Raw genomic sequence first — 20,404 nt, 5'->3', positions numbered from 1 at the left:
ACATATTTCCCTCTGATGCAAATCCTCTTTGGTCACCTAAATCCTAACCAGTCACCTATAACACCACAGGACGTTGTGTTCCTCTGCATTCCTTTCAGAATAGTTCAGAAGACATTCTCACACAAGTGCATAATTACAGTTTTTTTCCCCCCAAAATGCCACTGGTGTTTCTACCCCCAGGCCCGAGAAGAACTGAGACCAGTGAGGGAGGATTTTGAAGCCAAGAATAAGCAGCTGTTGGACGAGATGCCCAAGTTCTACCAAAGCCGGATTGACTACTTCCAGCCTAGCTTCGAGGCCCTCATCCGGGCACAGGTGAGCCTATCAGAGCTGAATCCAGAAGCAGGGCTGCTCTCCAAAAACAAAAGAAAAGACTAAGCCTCATAACATGCCAGTGTGGACAAAAACATTATCCTCATCCAGTATGTACAAGGCTTGCTGTGTTACAATTAACATGCTCCATAGCAAATACATACTTAACACAGCACCAAGCACGAAACAAAGAGAAGCACACTGGTAACAGAAAACTGATGGTCATAGTGATGCTGATGGTTGCTCAGAAGTATATTTATACCACAGTTTTGGAGGCTGTGAGAATAGCAGGCACTATGTGTTGGGGTGCTCATTGCACATTAGAAAGAATTAGCATTTTTGAGTGGTATGTGCCAGTTTTTGATTTTTATATTCGGTCTTAAAAATGCATTTAACATGATTTTTTCTGTAGTACTTTAATCTGTATTGGTTCTTTGTTGATTTACATTTTAATTAGTTTCACCAGTGGTGATCTGAGGGAGTCAGAAATAAGAGACTTTTCACAGTTGAGATTTTTTTTCCCTAATGATCAATGAAGAACATGAAGCTTTTGCCCATGACTGTAAATTATCTTGTTGAAAATTAAAAAAAAAAAGATTTACTTAGCCAGAATAATGTTCTCTCAAAAGGTTTAGGTTAATCGCTGACAGTGACAAGATTTCATACAAATAAGTTAATTTAAATTATGGAATGTCTGCTTTTCCAGTTTTTTGTAGCTGTTGTGGGGGCAGTTCTAGTTATCCTGAATGGTGGATTATCGGCATTTGGTGACTAAGACACTACTAAAATGTCAGTGTGGGAATTCTCGCTGTCAATGAACAGCTTTGTGATAAAAATGATATTTTTTATTAATTACACAGCACGGTTTTTTTAAAAGAACCCACCTTTTTGTACGCTCTGCTACTGAAATTTAAACAAAGGTTTCAATAGAGAAAAAAGAGTGATGTCTCTAATGCTTTGATAGTAACTCTTCAGTGATCTTGCTGAAGTGGGTATGAAATGGTTTGTCAGACCTTGTTTTTAAAAACATCCATTGGCAGTTCAGTCTAGAAGTGAGTGCTTTGATTAAACTAAGATTTATACATTTGCGCTATCATCCAGTAGAGCCACTGTTATTCTGGTCTGGATCTTGAGATGACTGACTGGTCACCAGAGAGATTAATTTTGTTAGCAATGTGTTACGGAGTGTTACTTTCAGACATTTAGGTGTGCATTGAATCCCACTGCTGGAAGACAGGGTATATAATAAAATGGGAAAGTGAAGCAGCTTGCAATAAATACTTTAATATTTTTTAGTAATGGTGAGTACTTTATTGATGTTCAGAGAGGCAAGCTTTCCAGTGACACAGTATTTCCAGTGATTGATCTGCATGTTTAATGGCCTGTGCACCCTTTTAATTTCTGTTCATTCAGAAAGTGGCAAAAGCGTAAATATGGCATTGCACTGCTGTGCTTAGGAAGTTATGCAACTGTAAAGTTCCAAAAATCAGTCTGTGACTAGTGGGAAAGAGCTCACTTTTTTCACCTTTGGATTAAAAAAAGAATTATATTAATAAGGAATTATTTTAAATTTATATTTACTTTAATTATTGGTCTTCTGAAGCTGATTCTTTTTTTTCCAATATGGGTGGACAAAAAAATTGCCTTACAATTCAAGGGTCTAGCCCCGTGTAGGAGTCAATCTGAAATTCATGCAACTGAGTGGAATCAAGTCACACAGATTGAGGAGTGAGTCTCGGTAATTCAGGTCTTTTTTTTTGCCAGAGTTGTAATGAGATTAGATCTCAGTGAAGTAGAGACCAGCCCCTCCATAGGCTTGACCCCTTTTCCAGGAACACACACACTTAGGTGGCTTAGCTCTGCAGGAGCTACTTGGAAGCAGTAGACAATTCTTTCTGGAGGCCCATCACTACCTCAGAATACCACCACGGAGATAAGCCAGCCTTTGGATTTTAGATCACTTTAACAAGCTCATCCATTGAAAGTCAGTCTGCCTTCTGGCAAAGCGGGTGCGAGTTATTTCCTGCAACAAGAAGTCGCGTCCGTAAGGAGCTTATGTTGTCGGGACGTCATGGGACCTTAGGCAGGAAAGTAATGAGTCAGTGTTTTGACAACAGTTCACGTCCAATTTATCTTTTTGCTAAACTGGGTGATAACGTGATTTTCTAAACACTTAGAACAGTAAGAGGTAAAATGGCAGTGACCAGCACCTGGTCCAATAGAGGCTTTAGAAAATATGAAGTATGCGATCTTTAATGCAGCCATTCACAGTGTGAGGATCCTGCTGTGACAAGTGGTGGTGTAACCCTTATGAAACTACTTCACCGGACCATGGAAATACCATGATAAAATATAGTACATATCCCTTAAGAACATTTAGACTTTTGTATTCAGGGTTATTCCCATTGCCCGCTGATAACATCTTAAAACAACAGGAAACCACTACAAAACTGTGTTGAGCCCACAGCAAAAGTCAATGCTAAAATTACCAAGGTAAATTTTCATTTGGGTATTTTCAAATGTAATCATGGGGGTTAGCAGTAAATTATATTTGCATGTTGTTAAAGATGTAAAAATATGAAAACTCTTAAATGGTTCTTATTGCCTTTGTCTTGCATGCAGCCATTTTTGTATTGTATATTTTGTCCTACATATGCAATTCAGTGTGTGTTTCCTTAGCTTGTGTTTTTTGAGGCCATCAGTAGGTGCTATTAATAATGTGAAGTTTCTCAAAGTGAATTCATTGCAATTTTATGTACTGTAGTATAAGTCACTGATTGTTATTTGGCTTTTTAACTTTTTACTTCTGAACAGTCAGGTTTGGTTTTTCAGAGAGATCAGATTTGTGGGGACTGAGGCTGTTTTCACTCCTTGAAAAATCATTGTAACAGGCTGAAATATTTGTGAATTTCTGTTTCTTGTGTAAGGGTTTTTGGACCTAATTCTCTGCTTCTAAAGCCCTGTTTTGGAATCTGGTATGGAATGGCAAAACTCACTAAAGTCAAATACTCTCTTGGCTACTTTTTTAGAATAAAAAAGGTAGTTTCATAGTGAATAAATGAGCAATGTCTGAGGTAACTGAACAGATAACTACTATGGTCCCTGCTAATCTACTTGAAGACAGATTTCACAATCCCATCCAGTTCGTCAGGGGAGTTCCACAAGGTCCTGTTTTAGGCACGGCTCCTTGCTCCAATTACATCCACAGTATTGCTCAGGCAATAGGCAATTCCCATGGTCACCTCTGTGCAAAGTAACACTTTGACCTAATTTATTATCAATAATGACCAACTTTCTACTAGGATGAGGCAAAATGCAGCAATCGTTTTCTCCCAGTAACAATGACAAAATTTGGAAGTTCCAAGTTGGAACATGACAAGATTGATAAATATCTAGGGTTTTGTGTTATGTGTAGTAACATTCAAAACTCATGTTAATAAATAACTAACTAAAATCAAGTGAAGACTTGGTTTCTTTTATCACAACAAATCTTGTTTTATACATTCCCCTGGTTGTACAATAATCCAAATGCCTGTACTCCCTATTGTGGATGATGGTGATGATGTTTACATAATGGCGTTTAAAGCAGTTTTTGGCATATGAGATGTCCGTTCTGCCTCAAGAATTATCAGTGCTGCCATGTCTCACTTCCACCATTGGGTTCTTAACTCTGATTGGCCTCTCTGTGTACTAGGTAAATGCTTCACTAGTTTATTTCCTCGTCTTTGTTTTTAGGAAAACATTTACAAAACATTTCTGAATTGTATTGCAATTCTTTTTTTTCCGTCTTTCAGTTTAAGATGAAGCATCTTTTTTAAGCATAGATCTTCCGGAGCAGTATGTTTTTGTAAGACAACCAGAGGTTTTTCTGTTGGGTACATTTCAATATTATTTTTTCCCTCTTTCTGTCCGAGTTTCCAAATGTTTTTCATTTGTATCGGAAAGCCAAACTTGAAGTTTCAAGTGGCTTAGCCTGGATTTAGTCCTTATAAATTACCTTGAGACAGATGTTTCCAGTTCTTTGCTTCTTAACATACATCCTTTGTGAAGGAGAAGAAAGTTTACTTCTTTCAATCAGCTCTTACTAATGTTTTGTGGAGTTAAAAGAGTACCCTTGTACTCTTGATGGATCTGTGATCTAGGCAGCAAAGGGCCACATTCTCAAGGTAAGATGCTATATCTATTGAGGCTGGTGTGTGAGTTTGAAAGGAAGAGACTAGGTGGGGGAAAGCAAGTGGCACATCCTCCTGAATCAGCCAGCTATCTGGAGCTCTCAAGACCTGCTGACAGATCTGCTGCCCTCATCCGTGCTTCAACTCATTTGCCCATAAGGGCTATTGTGGGGCTGGCAGCCTGTTAATTGAATTCCTTGTAAAACACTCTCTTTGCCCAAAACCTGTGTCGGTTTGGTTGTTGTATTGTCTTCAGTAGGATTCTTCAGACCAACCTAAATCTTTTTTTTCAAGGGCTCACAAAAGAGTAATGTTTAAGAAGTGAAAACTATATTGATATTTCAAAAACTACCTGCTGCATTATTCAATATTTCCTTCTTAATTAGGTATTTGCATATTCTTCCCACACTGAAAGACAAAATTAAATTATAGTTGATTGATGTATCATCAACTAAAGTAAAATAATAAGCAGAGATGGGCTGGTTTATAGTATTGATCCTCAGAATACTTTAATGCATTTTGTGCAGAGAATAGCAATAACAGAAATTAATCAAAAATAACCTTTTTTCTTAGATGTTCAGCATAACATCCCTTGGTTTAATTTTCACAGTTTGGTGTATACCTAAGCGTTCTGTTGGCAAAGAATTATCTAGAGAAACAGATTTCTTTCATATGTAGCATCCCGCTGCTCAGAATTACCTACAGTATGTGACTAATGTATGTCCCTACTTCCTGAGCGAATTGCTTTATACTAAACAATTTTTAACATTTAATATTTGAGAATTAACTTTTTATAAAGAAACTTATCAGAAACCTTTAAACTTTCAGGAAACTTTTCTTAAGCAATGATTTTGAGTTTTAATGAATAGACAGAAAACTGTTTGTATCACAAATGGCTCCAGAATGCCCATACCATTTTACACGTACACCTATATGTTATTTATATGACTACCCCTTCTGTGGTCTAAAACCCATTTTTTTAGCTCAGATGTTTTGTTCGCTGTCCTAATTAGATCTCCGTTTCTCAGAACAGAGTTGAATGTTTTAATGGGCATTTGTAATACATTTTGTACTATATTTTTACCACTTCTTACAGTCTTGGAGGCACTGTGCTGTCAAAGCATTTTTTCTCACTTCAAGCATTGTAAAAAAGTGTTCTTGAGGCAGTTGCGGGTGACATCAACGTATGGGTTTGGTGCTCTTTTTGTAGGCAGTATTGCAGACTTTTTAAAAATGTTTGCCCATTGACGTTGATCTTCAATAGTAACAAGGTTTGTCCAGACCTTTTACCCTTGACCTGATATTGCCACATCCAGTCAGAACCAATCCTTTTCCTTCCTTTCTTACAGAATGCATAATCTATTACTTTTTTTAAGAAAAAGGTTATATGTGCACACATTTAGGAGTGTTTTTAGCATTCAAAGCGGTGACACCTATACTAAATGGGGAACACCTAGACATCCATATCTCAGAGCCATTCGGCTTTTTTTAAATTTAAAATCACCATTCATTTTTTGTTACACCCATGCAATTTGGAACAGCCAATTGCATTTGTTTTCCGGCGTGGCTGAAGGCAGCAAGCCCTCCAGCTGCGACACAAGACAGTGCGATTGGGGAAAAGAGAACAGAGAGACTCCTCTGATCCGCCCATCTGCACGTCATACATATGTATTCCTCAACAACAGAACCACAAGTCTGCAATTAGCCAAGAGATCGTAGGGATTGCTGTGTTGCTGAAAGCAGAGAAAGTCCTGGTTGACTATTCCCACCCTACCTTCCCATGCTTTCTTCCACTTGAGAACTGTTTCTTGGGGAATCCTCCCCAGCGTTGTGGCCAGCAACATGGCCCAGGCTCAAAACCTGCAGCACCTGGATCTCGGAGTTCAGCCAGTGCTCGAACACATGTCATCACCTCTTGAGCCACTGGAAGGGCCCCCAGATAGATGCCCACCATCTTATCCTTCTGGAGAGTGAGCACTGATTGAAGGAGATATGCATGTTGCGCTGATATCATGGCAAGCCTGCAGGTGCCTGTCAAGTTACAGTATGTTTTTGTTGAAAATCTAGAGGATCCAGTCCTGCACCTTGCGGAATCCTGGTTAGGGCTACCAGTATGACCCAGGCTTGAACTGGCAACATCTGGGCCATAGGGCTTAACGTGCTCTGTGATCAAATGGTTTTTTGGTTAAACTGCCTTGTTGCCGCCATAAGTGACTTTTTTTTAGCTCCGCAGCATTCATCAGTAATAATGCAAATTCCTTCTGTCGTTGTATTCCACCTCCTCTCTGCCTTCTGAGAGTTGTAAACAGATGTTCACAGCTGTCTGAGGATGAGGCTTTAAGGGTTTGTGAGGGTCTCTTCAGAAAAAAATATAAATTGGTTTATTGTTTAAGAATTTGGACACATTCCATTGGTAGACTGATGATTGACTCATGTTGACTAATGAATAGGCAAACACTTTAAAGCACTGTGTTATCCAGTGGTTTTAAATTAATTACTGAAATTATCTTATTTGTTTAAAGAATGACAGTGAAACCTTCTCCAACTCCCCTACCCTCAGCTGTGCTGGGTGGTCAGTCTTTGTGGAGTTGATCAGTTAGTGAGCAGATGATCAAGGCTTGCCTGCTAAATAAGGTTCCTTCTCTAAAGGTTATACAGTTGTAACAGTCAAAGATTTTGTTTTACCATGGGATTCTTTCTCTGTGCAGTGCAATTTCACCATACTGAGGTCAGTTTCAGCCTGCAGATAAGCAATGGTACTTTCTGCTATGGAGAGTAACAGGTCATTTATGACACTGCCTTGACCTCAGAGTGGTCACACTGTTGGGTAAGTTCCATTAAATTCCAATGTTGTAGTGGTTTCCAACACTCACCGCCTAAAACAGAGAAAAGCAAATTATAATCTTGTATGAGTTGTAGCCACTGTATATGTAGAGACTAGAGCTTGAGAAGTTTGTCTTTTTCTTAACGCACAGTTTATTATTGTCACCAATCAATGCACTTGTGTGGATTTTAATATTCTCACAGTTACAGATCAGCACACAGAAAGTATTTGTTTTGTCCCCCACATATATATTAAACCAGTTATAGTTTGTATTGAGGGAATTGTTTTTGCGAGAACTCCCAATGTATGTGAGGTATTTTTAGTATTAATGAAGAGAACAAACCCCTTTCTGTATTACTCTTTCATTTATTTCTGCAGTTGTGCCTTGCGAATTCCTTCTTGATGAAATATACTTTATTAAAAGGGAGAGGTCTGTTTTTCCGTTGTATCGCCTCACTGTTTGTTATAAACACTGTGTAGATAAAGTTTACGTACAATATTGTATGTGAGGCTAAAATTTTGTTTCCGGCTACATTTGGCTAGTAGGTATTTGGGTCACTTGTCTTCTGTCACCTTTTCCACTCATAATCCTTGCCGTGTTTCTAAAGGTGGATTAGTGTACCGAATTGTGCTAATGTCTGGGTTATTAAGTGGCAGAATATTTGCATGAGGTCTTTGTCTGCAGGATGCATGAATGCATTAATATTAGTTAGAATCATTGTTACATAGAGTAAGCCAATTCCAAATTAAAAGACTTTTGTGTAATGGGAATGTTGTATTATATGTTCATATTCCTTGGACAGCATATTTTCTTCTCTTCTCATAAGTTTGTGCGCGCTTCTGGGGCTCATGGAATAGAGCTGGATTTCATGTGAAACACAAGGAGTTAGGGTCTGCAGAGCAGTATGATTATTTTACTGCTTAAAAAACACAAAAGCTTTAAATGTTTATTCTTCAGTGCCACTCCTTTGGATGAAAGTCAGTCAAATACTTTTTTTTACTGTACTAATGAAAGCAGCACACTTCTTGTTTAATGCTGATTTTATGATTGCGAAAACTTAACTCGCAATATTTACCCATTTGCAGACAGGATTTAAATAATGTGGCCACTAGATCATTTTCAGTGCCTTTGGTGCATTTATATTACAGTTTCAGACAAAGGCAGTAAACTGGTATGTTTAAATGAAAATGTCTGTTTTACCACAGATTGAAAGGTAACCCAATATACCAGGCCTTTTCATGTGGTCCGGAAAGAAAAGAACAGTACACAAATGGACAGTCATGACTACAAAGAAGACATGGTGCCTGGATTTTTATTTTTGTCGGATTCTTAATTGTTTCTGGTTCTTCTTTAAGTCTGTTTGCCAGATTTAGGAGGACTGTCTAGGGAATAAGAAGACCCCTTGATCCAGTCAGACGCTGCTTTCTACAGAGCATTTATCCCATCCCACTGCTTCAGCAGACCAGAAACTACAAGCTGTTGCTTCAGTTTTTTACACGGGGGTCTCCAAATCTGCTTCTGGAGAGCGAGGAAGTGTGTGGTTGTCATGCCAGCCCAGCTCACCAATTCTTAATGGAACACGTTCTAATCAATCACACCTAAAGATCTTAAGCTCTAACCTGATGTTTTAGTTCCTGTATAAGTTTTAGTAACCTGTATATGTAACATAAATCAAAGTCTTTTATATATTTTCTGGAAAGCTCTTGTGCTATGACAGGAATTTACAGTAATATCTTAAATCATCTTCAGCCAACTGTCTTATACCTGTTCCAGCATTAAAAAGGTTTGCCTCATGCCTTGAGGTTGTTTATTAATTTTACCAGGAATATAGTGACCTCCTGTTATTGCTATTAACTTGCCTATTTGTCAGAGTTGTTGATGAGGGCAACTTGGAGTGATGCAGTCCCCAGGCAGAAACAGAATCTCTTTAAGTAGAGAGATGGGAGAAAGCTCTTGTGTCTCAGATCTCCATCGTTTGTGTGTGGGCAGAAGAGGAACTGATTCACCAGGATTCTTCAAGAAATATGTGGATGAAGGCCTCTGATGAATAAGCTCCTGCAGTGTAGTAGAAACCAGAGGAGCTCAGTGGACCAAATGTCTTCTTAATTGCCTTTTTTAAAAAGTTCTTTTGTTGTGGTGCGGTGTTATAAATTAGGGAAAAATATAGGAAAGGCTAAAATGGATGACCTTAAGTTAAAAAGAATCCCACAAGAACACTGTGTTTTATTAATACGCAAGTGTCATCTGATCCTGGAGGAGACAAACCAAGCTGAAAATCTTAGAGTGTCTCCTCTCCAAGTGGCAATCTGAGGGCAAATATGCAAGAAAACATATATGATATAATAATAATTAATATGCTCACACTCCTGTTCAAACTGCATATATTAGAAGCTCTTTATTTCTCGCTTTAATTTTCCATTTTCAATAAATCAAAACCAGATCATAAATCTGCTCTTCTGTGAACAGTTGGTGACAGAAATGGCATTCGCATATTATCTATGCACAGAAATATCACAAAAGATATGCTCTGACCCGTTCATTAATCATGTAGTTAATTAACCACTCCAACTCTTCTGTCTCATGTGCGAAGGATTACCATGCTGCTGAAGAGGGAACAACCACAGCGCATTGTAGAGTGTTCTGTATGTAAAATCATCTTGATCAGCCACCAATGCAGCCACATTCCAAAGATCCCAACCTTTGTACCAGGCTTAAACCTATTAACATTTACTGGTCCATTCAAAAGGTGTGTTGTACCCCCCCCATACACTCATACACATTTTCAAAAGTAAAGGACCACAAGCTGTTAGTGCACTGTACTGTACGTATAAATATATATATACGCGAGTGTGTGTTTCAAGGGTTGTATTTCCCAGTGCTTTCATTCTCTGCCTACTCCTCCAGAGTCTTGTAATGTGATTAAAGTCTATTAATCATCAAAGAAGCTCTCCTGGGATCCTGACTCATGAACCGGGGGAAGAGGCAGGGGTGGGATGTGTAAAAAAAAAAAAAGCTTTCAGTGAGCATTTGCTCTCTCTGCCACAGATTGGGATAAAAAAGGAACGGTCAGTTGTGGTAGTTTTCTGTATCATTGTTCAATATGTTGTTTAATCAATGAATGGGAGCTCATTGAGTAGGATATCACTTTGCCATAGGTAAACAAATCAAGAAGTAACTTTTGTTTCTATGTAGCACCTTTTCATGGTGTGCTCCTGTCTCCCGCCGCCATCTCTTAATCTAACTGGTGACATTGGGAGGTCATAAGTAATATGCATTAATTAATAATATTCAGTGGAAGACCTGGATACAACAAGTTGTCAAGCTTGAGGTGAACATTGAACTGTCTTAAAAACAAGTGCAGCTACTATTAGGGCCCTCAAGTTATACAGTTCCCTTTTGTGCAGTAATGTTACTCAGTTGTATTGTGTCGTATTTATATTCAGCTGTACTTGACAATGTAAACAGCTCTTTAAGTACCATTGAACATTTAAGTGATAGTTCATTATTTCTAATGAATCAACAAATTTAAAGTGTGTTATTTATGGAGTTCCACAAAGACATTTAGAAAGCAGCATATAATACACTCAATGAATGATGCCAGTGCACCTCTGGTAATGTAGATAAAGGACATTTTTGTTTTCCAGCTCAGGTGTTATCGTCATAGAATTTGCAGAATTCCAAGAGACGGCAGGTTCTGCTTGACATGAGCCATTGCCAAATCCATGGTTTTTGTGTTTTTCTCTCTGGGAGGTGTCTTGTCTGAGGATATGTATGTTAAATGAGGGCCTTGCTGTAAAACCAATGTGACTTTTTTTACCTCCTTGGTTAAACCATGCAATAAAATGTAAGTCTCTTCTGGACAACACATTTTAGAATATTTAGAATTATCCTAGTGCTGAATGTAACAGCATTTGTGCATGGTTCTCAGTCATTTAAGTCTGCATCTTTTTAGTTCTTGGAATTGTTCTGAAGTCTCAGAAGCTACACCCTATCTTCATACCATGTTCTGTACATAATCTATACACGTTTGTAAAAATCTCACAAATTGTTTTGCAACCTCCTTGATTTTATACCCAGTCTTTTCACTGGAGCATCCAGCTTATTTGTGTGCCAGAGATTTGCCAGTGTTCCTCTATATGTTGGAAACCCTGTCATAGTTTGCTGCCATTGTTCAGTGTTTTAGAAAATTTCTTTAATGTCCGTATTAAACGTACTTTGCATTCAAGTCTTTCTTTAGTCATTGGGAGTTTTAAGACCTTCTGGTTTTGATTTCTGCTGAGCTCCTTATTACTTAAAAGAGTCAATTATTATCTTAATTATTCAAGCTTTACATGGTTATTGGCTGTTAATTGAAGACCGCTACAAAAGATTACAGCTCCCCAGGACCAGAGTGGAGAGGCTTCTGCTGCACTTCCCCGGTTCAAAGTGTGGTTGTGTGTGCGTCTTGCAGGTGGTGTACTTCACAGAAATGCACAAGATTTTCGGGGAGCTGACGGAGCAGATCGACCAGCCGGGACTGACGGACGAGCAGCGGGAGCGAGAGAACGACGCCAAGCTGAACGAGCTGCGCGCCCTGTCCATCGTGGCTGACGACTGACGAGACGCCAGCCGACGCTCAGTTCCAGATTCTGGGCAAAATCTGAGTAATGACCTGCACATCTCCCAGCACGTTTGAGACGTACACCTGTAGCTGATTTTCGACATGTCCATCCAGCTTGCTAGCTCGACATCTCATGATTTTTTACAAAGTTGGAATAGACCTCCTCTAGATGAGAGGCTGGCAAACGTGGCCCTTCTATTCTACTGCAGAATTACATCAACTAATATTTTAGTCACTTTTAATTGACCCTTAATTACCAAACTGACCTGTGATTACTTAATTGACCCCGCAGCTGAAGATTGCTTCGATAATTAAGGATTAATTGGAAAAAAGACTTGTTGAAATGAAGTAGAAGAGCCAAAAATTGCCCACCTGGGGGGGGTTGTCCTTCAAAATTCCTTTCTCCTAGAAAGTGTCGTGACTGCTAGTGCTTACCTGACCAAACAGAGACCCTCGTTAATTTCTGTTCTAGACCAGAACTCCTGTCGTTAACGACCTTGGATAAATATCTCACCTCTCGCTTAATACCCTTAGAATTTTATTGTTAACACTACCAGGCATTTTCTTTAAAAAGCCATTGGCACAATGATGTTACACATTTATTTTAGGATTTTATGTAGGAAAAAAAGCTAATATATTAAAATATACAACACTAGATAAGGTAATATTATGTGAAAGTACCGTGTTGATTTAATTTTTTTGTATGTAAAAATCATTTTTTAATGTTTTTTGGAACGAAAGCTAGAGGCAATTAAGTGTAGCACGTTTTGCAACTCCTTTTTTAAACGATCTTTTAATTTTGTCTTTTCCATTTTATGTTTTTCCATTTCTTTTTGTACCATTTTAAAGACTTTTTCAGTCTGCCTAAAGCAGCAACTCTTGAAATGTTGATGCAGTGAAACTTGTGTAAGAACAAGAAAATCGAAGAAAAAAAAATCTTTACTGCTTAATTTTTTTTACGTTTGTTTTCATGGCCAGGGTCTTTACATTGCACTGATTATAAAGATCTAATTCCTTATATCACCTCAAATCTCAGATGTCTCCTTGTCACTTATTCCTCTTTGCGCAAACTGTGTGCTCTCTGTTGATCTATTGTGCTCATAGAACCGAGTTATTATACTGCGGGACTGTGGAATTTTGTAATGATCGCTACCCAGACGGAGACCAAACAACAATACAGATTATACCCAACTATGATCTACTACGGAACAGGTAATAGGTTTATTCCATGCTAAAAAGAGAAGAAAGAAAACACAACGTTTCAGCCGTGGAGCCTTCTTCGGGTGAAGAAGAAGGTGACACCTGAAGAAGGCTCCATGGCCGAAACGTTGTTTTCTTTCTTCTCTTTTCAGCATGGAATAAACCTATTACTTGTTCCTTTGCTGCCTACGCATGCTGACGCAACTACCCACCTGAACTACTATGATCTACTACAGTGCATATCCTGGGATGTAAGCCAAATTTACCATGGGATAGTTTGCTCACTTACCATTTCATATGTAGCTTTAGTTTAGCAGCATTTTCCCTAGATTTTTAAAATACATTTCATTGCATTCATCCTAAAATCAGCTTGTTTGTGAGTGTTTGGAATCGGACGATCCCAGCTGATACCACATTTTTGAGTGCTGAACTCACTCTGGAGTCTTTCAGAAGCCACTCTTCTGGCTAAAATAAAAGCTGAACGGATGTTAGGAAAGCGTGGCTGACTGTTGAAAGAATGATCAAAGAGGCACAAAATCAAAGCAACAACAAAGAAGCAACAAACAAGGACACAAAAAGACAGTTTAGGAACTGAATGATAACTGTTTCAGTTCTTAAACACAGTTTTTCAATAATTTCAAACACCCGTTCATAAGATCTGTAGAAAATGTTGTCTGTAAGCAGCCCAATATTCTTTTCCGGCGTGATATCCAGTTTGCGGTTGTGTGGAGGAGAAAATACTACCTTTTGCGTTATTCTTTTGAATCCATTCACGGTGTTCATTTTGTGTTGTTCTAAAAATTAAGCAATAGTAAAAACAGTTGTAGTACATACTATATGTACTGATAGTAAATACTATGTTAAAATTAGTTTTTTGACTCAAGGAGTAAATCGCTTGCCTCTTTTACACTACACATGGCAAGTAAGCGAAAGGCTTGCAGACCACTCAATAAATCACAGCCCTTGTCTTGTGCAACTTGAATGTGGTATTTCCAAGCATAAGACATTTTACATTTTCTTAATCATTACAAAGGAAGAGCATAAAATTGTAGAATATTAATGCTAAAAGGGCAAAGGAGTGGGCATTAAGAAATAATGCTCAATTGATGATGTGTACAGTATATATTTGCTTGATGCAAAGCTTCTATTGCTTTAAGGATCTGACATAAGTGCTCATCATGCCAATAGTGTATTGTATTTTTGTATAAAGGGAATATTTAAATTCTTGTAATGCTTTAAATATTTTCTACTAGGATGCTAACCATTTAGGTCCGGTGATGTCTTCTAATTACTAAATCAGACCTTGTTTTTTTTATCTGCAAGAATCCTCCCCAGCTTGTCCTGCCTGAAACATCAGCTGAAGTATTGTGTTATGTTAGGATAGTTAGAGTAAAAGCACGCATGCACAATTCAGTAGCTGCAAATTCCTCTTCCAATTCTGATGAGTAACAGAAGATTGTGAAAAGAAATTTGTTTGCCATGTGGCACATCATGCACCATTACCATCATGTTAGCAACAACTTCAAATCTGCTCCATCACAACGTAATGGCAGCATATTTTGCGGTTTTATGTAGAGGATGTTGAGGCTTAGAACATGAATGCACTTCAGTTATAAGGCTGTATTCAAAAGGTAAAGTCTAGTTTTCCTTCCATTCTTTAGTGTTGTATTATGAAGTGCACTGTTGTTAAGGATGGGTTAGGTAGGTGGCTGTGTCAGCACGCTGGCTTTGAAAAGACACTACGATTCATTTCACATTGTGAGTCTGGAAGGGAAATAGGTTAGCAGGTGATTGATTTTCAGCTCTGCTGTTATTAGCTTAGACTGTCATGCTGTACTGCTTAGTTTAGAGAAGAACAGCAGGACTAATCCTGGGGCTAAAGAGGAATGAACTATGAGGACAGGCTGAAACCTCCATATAGCTCAGCAGCAAGATTGGGTTAGAGAGATCTAATCTGAAAGAGATACTGCAGTTGCTCCACATTTTACTTCCAGAAGGGTTTGGGGAATGGGAGAGTCATTAATGGAGTTTCACTTAAGCACATTGTTTAAGCATTTGGCTGGTTTGTTCACAGTTGCATAGAGAATGCAAGGACAGAAGGGGCTTGCCTGTGTCTTATAGAGCCAAGAAAGGTTTAGGACATGGAAAATCTAGTTTTCTGTTTTCTTTTAAATTTAACACTGCCAAATATTTTGGTTTTATGCCCAGAATTTGGAGGTAAGCAATTCTCACACCAGCCTTTGAGAGCCTGTCCTCTTAGACCTGTGTTGTGTTGTCATACCATCCATTTCTTTTCACACTTCTGTTGTAAATCACATACTGAAGAGCTGTCATGTTGTCTGAAGAACGTGTAGTTTTTCTGTCACTGGTATCCCCAGACAGGGGTTCCTGGTTAATGGCAGTGGTTCTACCAAGTCTCACCCTGCCCTGCCCTGGCAGTACCCCACCAGCTGTGTGCCATTCTTATTTGCCTTTATCCCTGTGCCTGTCTGTCATTATCTTGTTAATTAGATTTGGTTAGGGGGTGATGGGGTTATTTGCCTATAGACAAGTTAAAATGATTGGACGTTGTGCGGGTTGTAAATTCATAACATCCTTACAGACTTCACGAGAATTAATTATTTGATTAAATTCTTGTTTTAATCAATAAATAAACATATAAAATTCTCCCTTGGAGAAAGAATCTGCGTTTGTATAAAATACAAATACAGATGTGCAGTAACAAAAAAGCACAGAAAAAAATATTAAAAGTGTAGGATTTTTATAACATGCACCCTTTTTTGTCTTCAAAATTAGTATAGAGCGCATAGCTTCTTAATTTCTTATCATCTTTATACAAATGCAGGTAATCCCTCCATAAATTGTGATAAAACATGTTTTCTGTGGTTGGTTTGCTTGTATTAGAACTTCTTGCATTTCAGTAGCACCAGCTAGATTAAAATAACCTCCACTTCATAATTAAGCACAGTGTCAAAACCTAGGCTGTTGTGCCCTCTAGTGACAAAGACACAGATTTCAGTTTTTATACTTGTATTTAAAGATTTTTTTTGTACTTTGTTTTTTAATGATTATACTGTCCAGCGACCTTTCCTTAAACCAAGAACCTCCACTCAGGTCACAGAGAGATGCATAGTATTCTGTTTTTTTTTTCTTCCAGCCCAGCTTTCAATTACTGTACCATTTCTATGTCCATTATCAGAATGCCATTTAATACTGGTGTCACAGCAACCTATGAGCATTAGGCTCAAGGTAGAGGTCCAGCCAAATGCAGTAGGTTACTGTATTTCATTGCAATAAATGTTTTTTCAATTACCCGTTCGATTACTCAAGATTAAAGAGAGCTTTAACCAATTATTTTAGATGCTTAAAAGCAATGAAGGGCTGAGGCTCCACAGGAGTGTAGTTGGAGACTGTTGCCTTAAAGGTTGCTGTCAGGTATACCCGTTAGCTCTTGTGTAGACTTATTTTACAATATTTCACACAGCTGATGTTAGAACTGTGTGTTCAGATGCTGACCTGATAGGGTCAGTTGTAGGAATCCCATTTTTTGTGTGTGTAGGTGGCAGTATTGTGGTTAAAGTGCACTTAAAATTGTGAAATTATTTGTATTTTAGAGTAGTAATTCTTTAATTGGTTAACAACTTAATTTGTACATTATTTGTATTTTAAGGCAGTAATTATGTTTTGATGACATTTAATTACGACTCCTTTATCTTTGCGTTCATTGGGCTGGAGATAATGGAGCCTTGTTGTAACCCAGAATTCGTTACTTATATAAGGATCTTCTGGTTTAAATTTCAACCATGCTTTCCAGGTATTGCAGTTAGTGATTTATCGGCCTAATTAAACATGATTAATATTAACTTTAGCCTCTGATTCATATAAAGCTTTGAAGGACTGGGGCTCTCGAGGATCCTGGTTGAAAATCACCATTAAACGTTTGCTGCATTTGTTCATACACAGCGAACGAAAAGGAGACGTTTAAGTTGAGAAGCAAGTCTGAAATTCTCACTCTGTAGCAGATTTTAAAATGGATAGAACTCATCCGACCAAGTTGCATAGAAAATAAATCTGTTTTTCATTATGGACTCAGTCCAGAGAAGCAGTTTGTAGTGTTAAAGGCCTTTGTTTTCCATCGTGGGCAAAATGCTCTTCCCAGCTGTCAATGAACTGTGGTCAGTTTGCCACCAATGGAAACAAACTCACTTTGTTTTTCATTTAAACTGTGATTAAAGGAGTATAGTCTTGCTTTTTTTATTCTGCAGGGTGTCCTGATCACGTACACAGTTAGGGCAGGAAATAAATTTGACAATCCTGTCAGAAATGAAGTGTGTTCGCACTTAGCGAAACCCCTCATTCCTGTTTGGTTTGTGGATACTGTGAGCTGTTGCTCAAAATCCCGAAACTACCAAACACGTGTGTGTGTGGTGTTATATAGACAGATCATTGAAAACAGCCCACAAAACCAGTTTGGAGACAGTAAAATTCTAAGGAAAGTATTATAATTCAAGCAGAAGCGTATCTGTTAATTAGACTACTGCAATCCTAAAGAGTCATAGTCTGGCACCTTACAAAAGTGCTGGGTTGGACCAGTTGAGACAATAATTAGCTCACAGGTCTGGAGATAGACAACACTACACTGGATGAGTTTTGAGGCAGTGTTGCCTCTTTGCCTCTTACAACTGATATGTTATTGCTATCCAGGAAGGTGTATACCGAAAGGTTTTTTGGATCAGGTAGATTTTGATCGTTGCTCATTGTGGAACCTAAGGATCTGAGTTAAAAACCCACTGCCACATTAATTATTGTGCAGTTGGTCAGTTTTTCCGAGAGAAACAGAAAAGCATGTAAGGTATTTAAAGTTTAATGCATACACTGCAATTAGGAAATTAAGAAGCTGTCAAGAGGTATGATTAGTAAAGGTAAAGCAAAGAAAGCTTTTTAGTTAAAGCAAACAATAGAGCTGGCTTTAACATTTACCGTCTTTCTAATTTTATACATTTTATAGTACACGTTCTGCAGATGCATGGCTGTTTGAAGTTTTGGTCCATTGTCCTGAGTAGTAAAACTGGTTTGAAAATATGACACTAATAATAAAATGATAAAATACCCATGTTTTGAAAATATTACGCAAACCCAAAATGTCACCTGAACTAGATTTCCATGGCAGGAACTGGAAGGGAAATGTATTTTTAATAATTATATAAAATTTAGTTTTATATTTAGGGTGGGTGCTTGTCATTTCTTGATTGCACTTTGTATATGTGTGTATGCTGTTGTGCAGCTATAGGCCAGAGACCATATGTCAAATAGCACTTCGGAGCAATATGGATGACCACTTTGACAAATCACCAAGTTTTCAGGTCTGCAATGGCCCAACATTTAAAAATGCCTATAAAACCTACGGGACTGCAGTATGTGAGCAGACTTGTGCAGTACTGAAATGCAAGAGATCTCTCTTCAGAACTTTGTGATTTTTTGTTGTTTTGTCACAAGAACCAGCTCAGATCTGGAGACATACCAAGCAGGCCAGGTAAAAACTGGTGTGGATACCTTAATATTGAGGTTTTTAATATTCTGTGTCGATATTACGAGATGGAAGAATGTTAATGAGGGTTTTGTTTTTGTGATATATACAGATATATATGTATTTTTAACTTATTTCTACTAATGATTTGGTAGGAGGCCTCTTGTCAAGTGACAGAAAAAAGCCATGCAGGGTGATACGTATTCATTTGAGGAAAATGTGTCCTCAGTATTCAGATTCCTCCTTGGTATGAGATATTTCTGCCTTGCTTGTCATATTTGCTCAACTAAATGTTTCATGTTTATGATTCAGTTATTTTTAAACTGGATGCCACTGATTCAGAACAAACTGAAATATAGAAAATATTTTTCAAGGATTAAAGCCTTTTTATTGTTTCAAATAACTTTTTCATCTATTTGTGTTACAGGACTGAGTCAAAATAACCCAGGTGCATTTTCTCATCGAGTTTTGTAAGCTTTCTCTCCCCCGTTTAGAAACATTTGGCTCTGATTTAACTCCACTGCAGTGTTGTCATTTACTTTGATGCTGCCTAAGCACCTGTGTTTTACCAAAGTCACGCAGCATATTGCAATTTCACACTTCCTTGGTTTATCAAGTGGAAGATGTTAAAATGTCAAACTGCATTGCGTTCTAATTCTGCTCTTTATTTTATAGTGTATAGGTGGGCAACAGTATAAAAAAAAAGATCACAATGATTTTTTGTTTTTATTTTATCAGTAAACAAATTGAGAACTTTTACAAAGAGCCATGCTTATGATAATACCTGCAAGTCAAGACAACATCAATGGAACAGAAAGTGTTCTATGTCATTAGCTTGGGCTTTGATAGCTGATGCTTTGGGGGCTTTGTCAGATGAAGTCTGTACACTATTATAGACCTTCTATGAGGTATTGTGCTGGCAATGTTGTGCTTAAATCTTGATTCAGGTTGTGTATTCCCACCAGAATACAATTTTTCTATGTGTTGTTGCATCTTTAGCAACAACTTACTGTTCAGTGAAGTTTAAAATACCTTGTATGTGCTCATCTCTTTCTCAATCTCCTGCACTTTATCATTCCTGTAACCAACCATGGTAACACTCTCTAGACGAGCTCTCTTTCCCAGAGTACCCTTGGCAAATTTGTATCTTGCTTTATATATTTTTTTTATTTCTAGTAATTTAGCATGGTGATGAATGCTTTCAATAACTTGAAAACCAGGATTGTCAGTTGTTTCGTCTTTATTATTGTACGAAAATTAATTTCTAAAACAATACTGTAATGAAATTGAAATGTATGCCTTGTAATGGGTGCTATGAATGTTTTGGTTCTCACTTGTGTACTTTTGGTTCTTCATCATGGGATGTATTTTCCACTAATTGGTTTCTGTCTACTGTTGTCTCAGTTCTGTTGATAAATTATACCATGTACTGAGCTAAAACAAACTTTGTTAAACTGTCTTTTTATTTTGCATACATTTAACATTACTTACGATTAAATTTTTCATTCATTTTAAATGACAATTTCCTAGTTCTTGCTGGAATCTACAGTATATCATACCCCGTCTTTAAACTTGTTTCTCACCTGATAAACCTCTGATGATTTCAGCTCCTTCCTTTGTGTTCTGTAGTTGTTAATGAAAAATGTTTCACATTCATTGGCTGAATTCACAAATTGATATTTATTCCATTAATGCAGTGCTTTACAGAATTACTCCCAGCTTACATTTAAAGAGCATAAACTAGCGCTTTCAGACTGGGTTACAAATC

At 37.8% G+C, this 20,404-nt stretch overlaps 1 protein-coding gene across 1 annotated transcript in view; it reads left to right on the top strand.

Annotated features, from left to right (window-relative positions):
- The window catches only part of bin3 (bridging integrator 3), a 64,331-nt gene extending 44,173 nt beyond the window's left edge, over positions 1 to 20,158 (top strand). The window contains exons 8-9 of the mRNA XM_088624046.1: positions 181 to 315; positions 11,760 to 20,158. Coding sequence (XP_088480172.1) covers positions 181 to 315; positions 11,760 to 11,906 — 282 coding nt within the window. The 3' untranslated portion in view covers positions 11,907 to 20,158. The remainder of the gene's footprint in view (positions 1 to 180; positions 316 to 11,759) is intronic.
- The last annotated feature ends 246 nt before the right edge of the window (positions 20,159 to 20,404 follow it).

Source organism: Lepisosteus platostomus, chromosome 3, assembly GCF_059453375.1.
Source record: "Lepisosteus platostomus isolate fLepPlt1 chromosome 3, fLepPlt1.hap1, whole genome shotgun sequence".
Taxonomy (NCBI): Eukaryota; Metazoa; Chordata; class Actinopteri; order Semionotiformes; family Lepisosteidae; genus Lepisosteus; species Lepisosteus platostomus.
The sequence above is the reverse complement of the archived record's forward strand: the minus strand, read 5'-3'. Positions and strand labels throughout refer to the sequence as shown.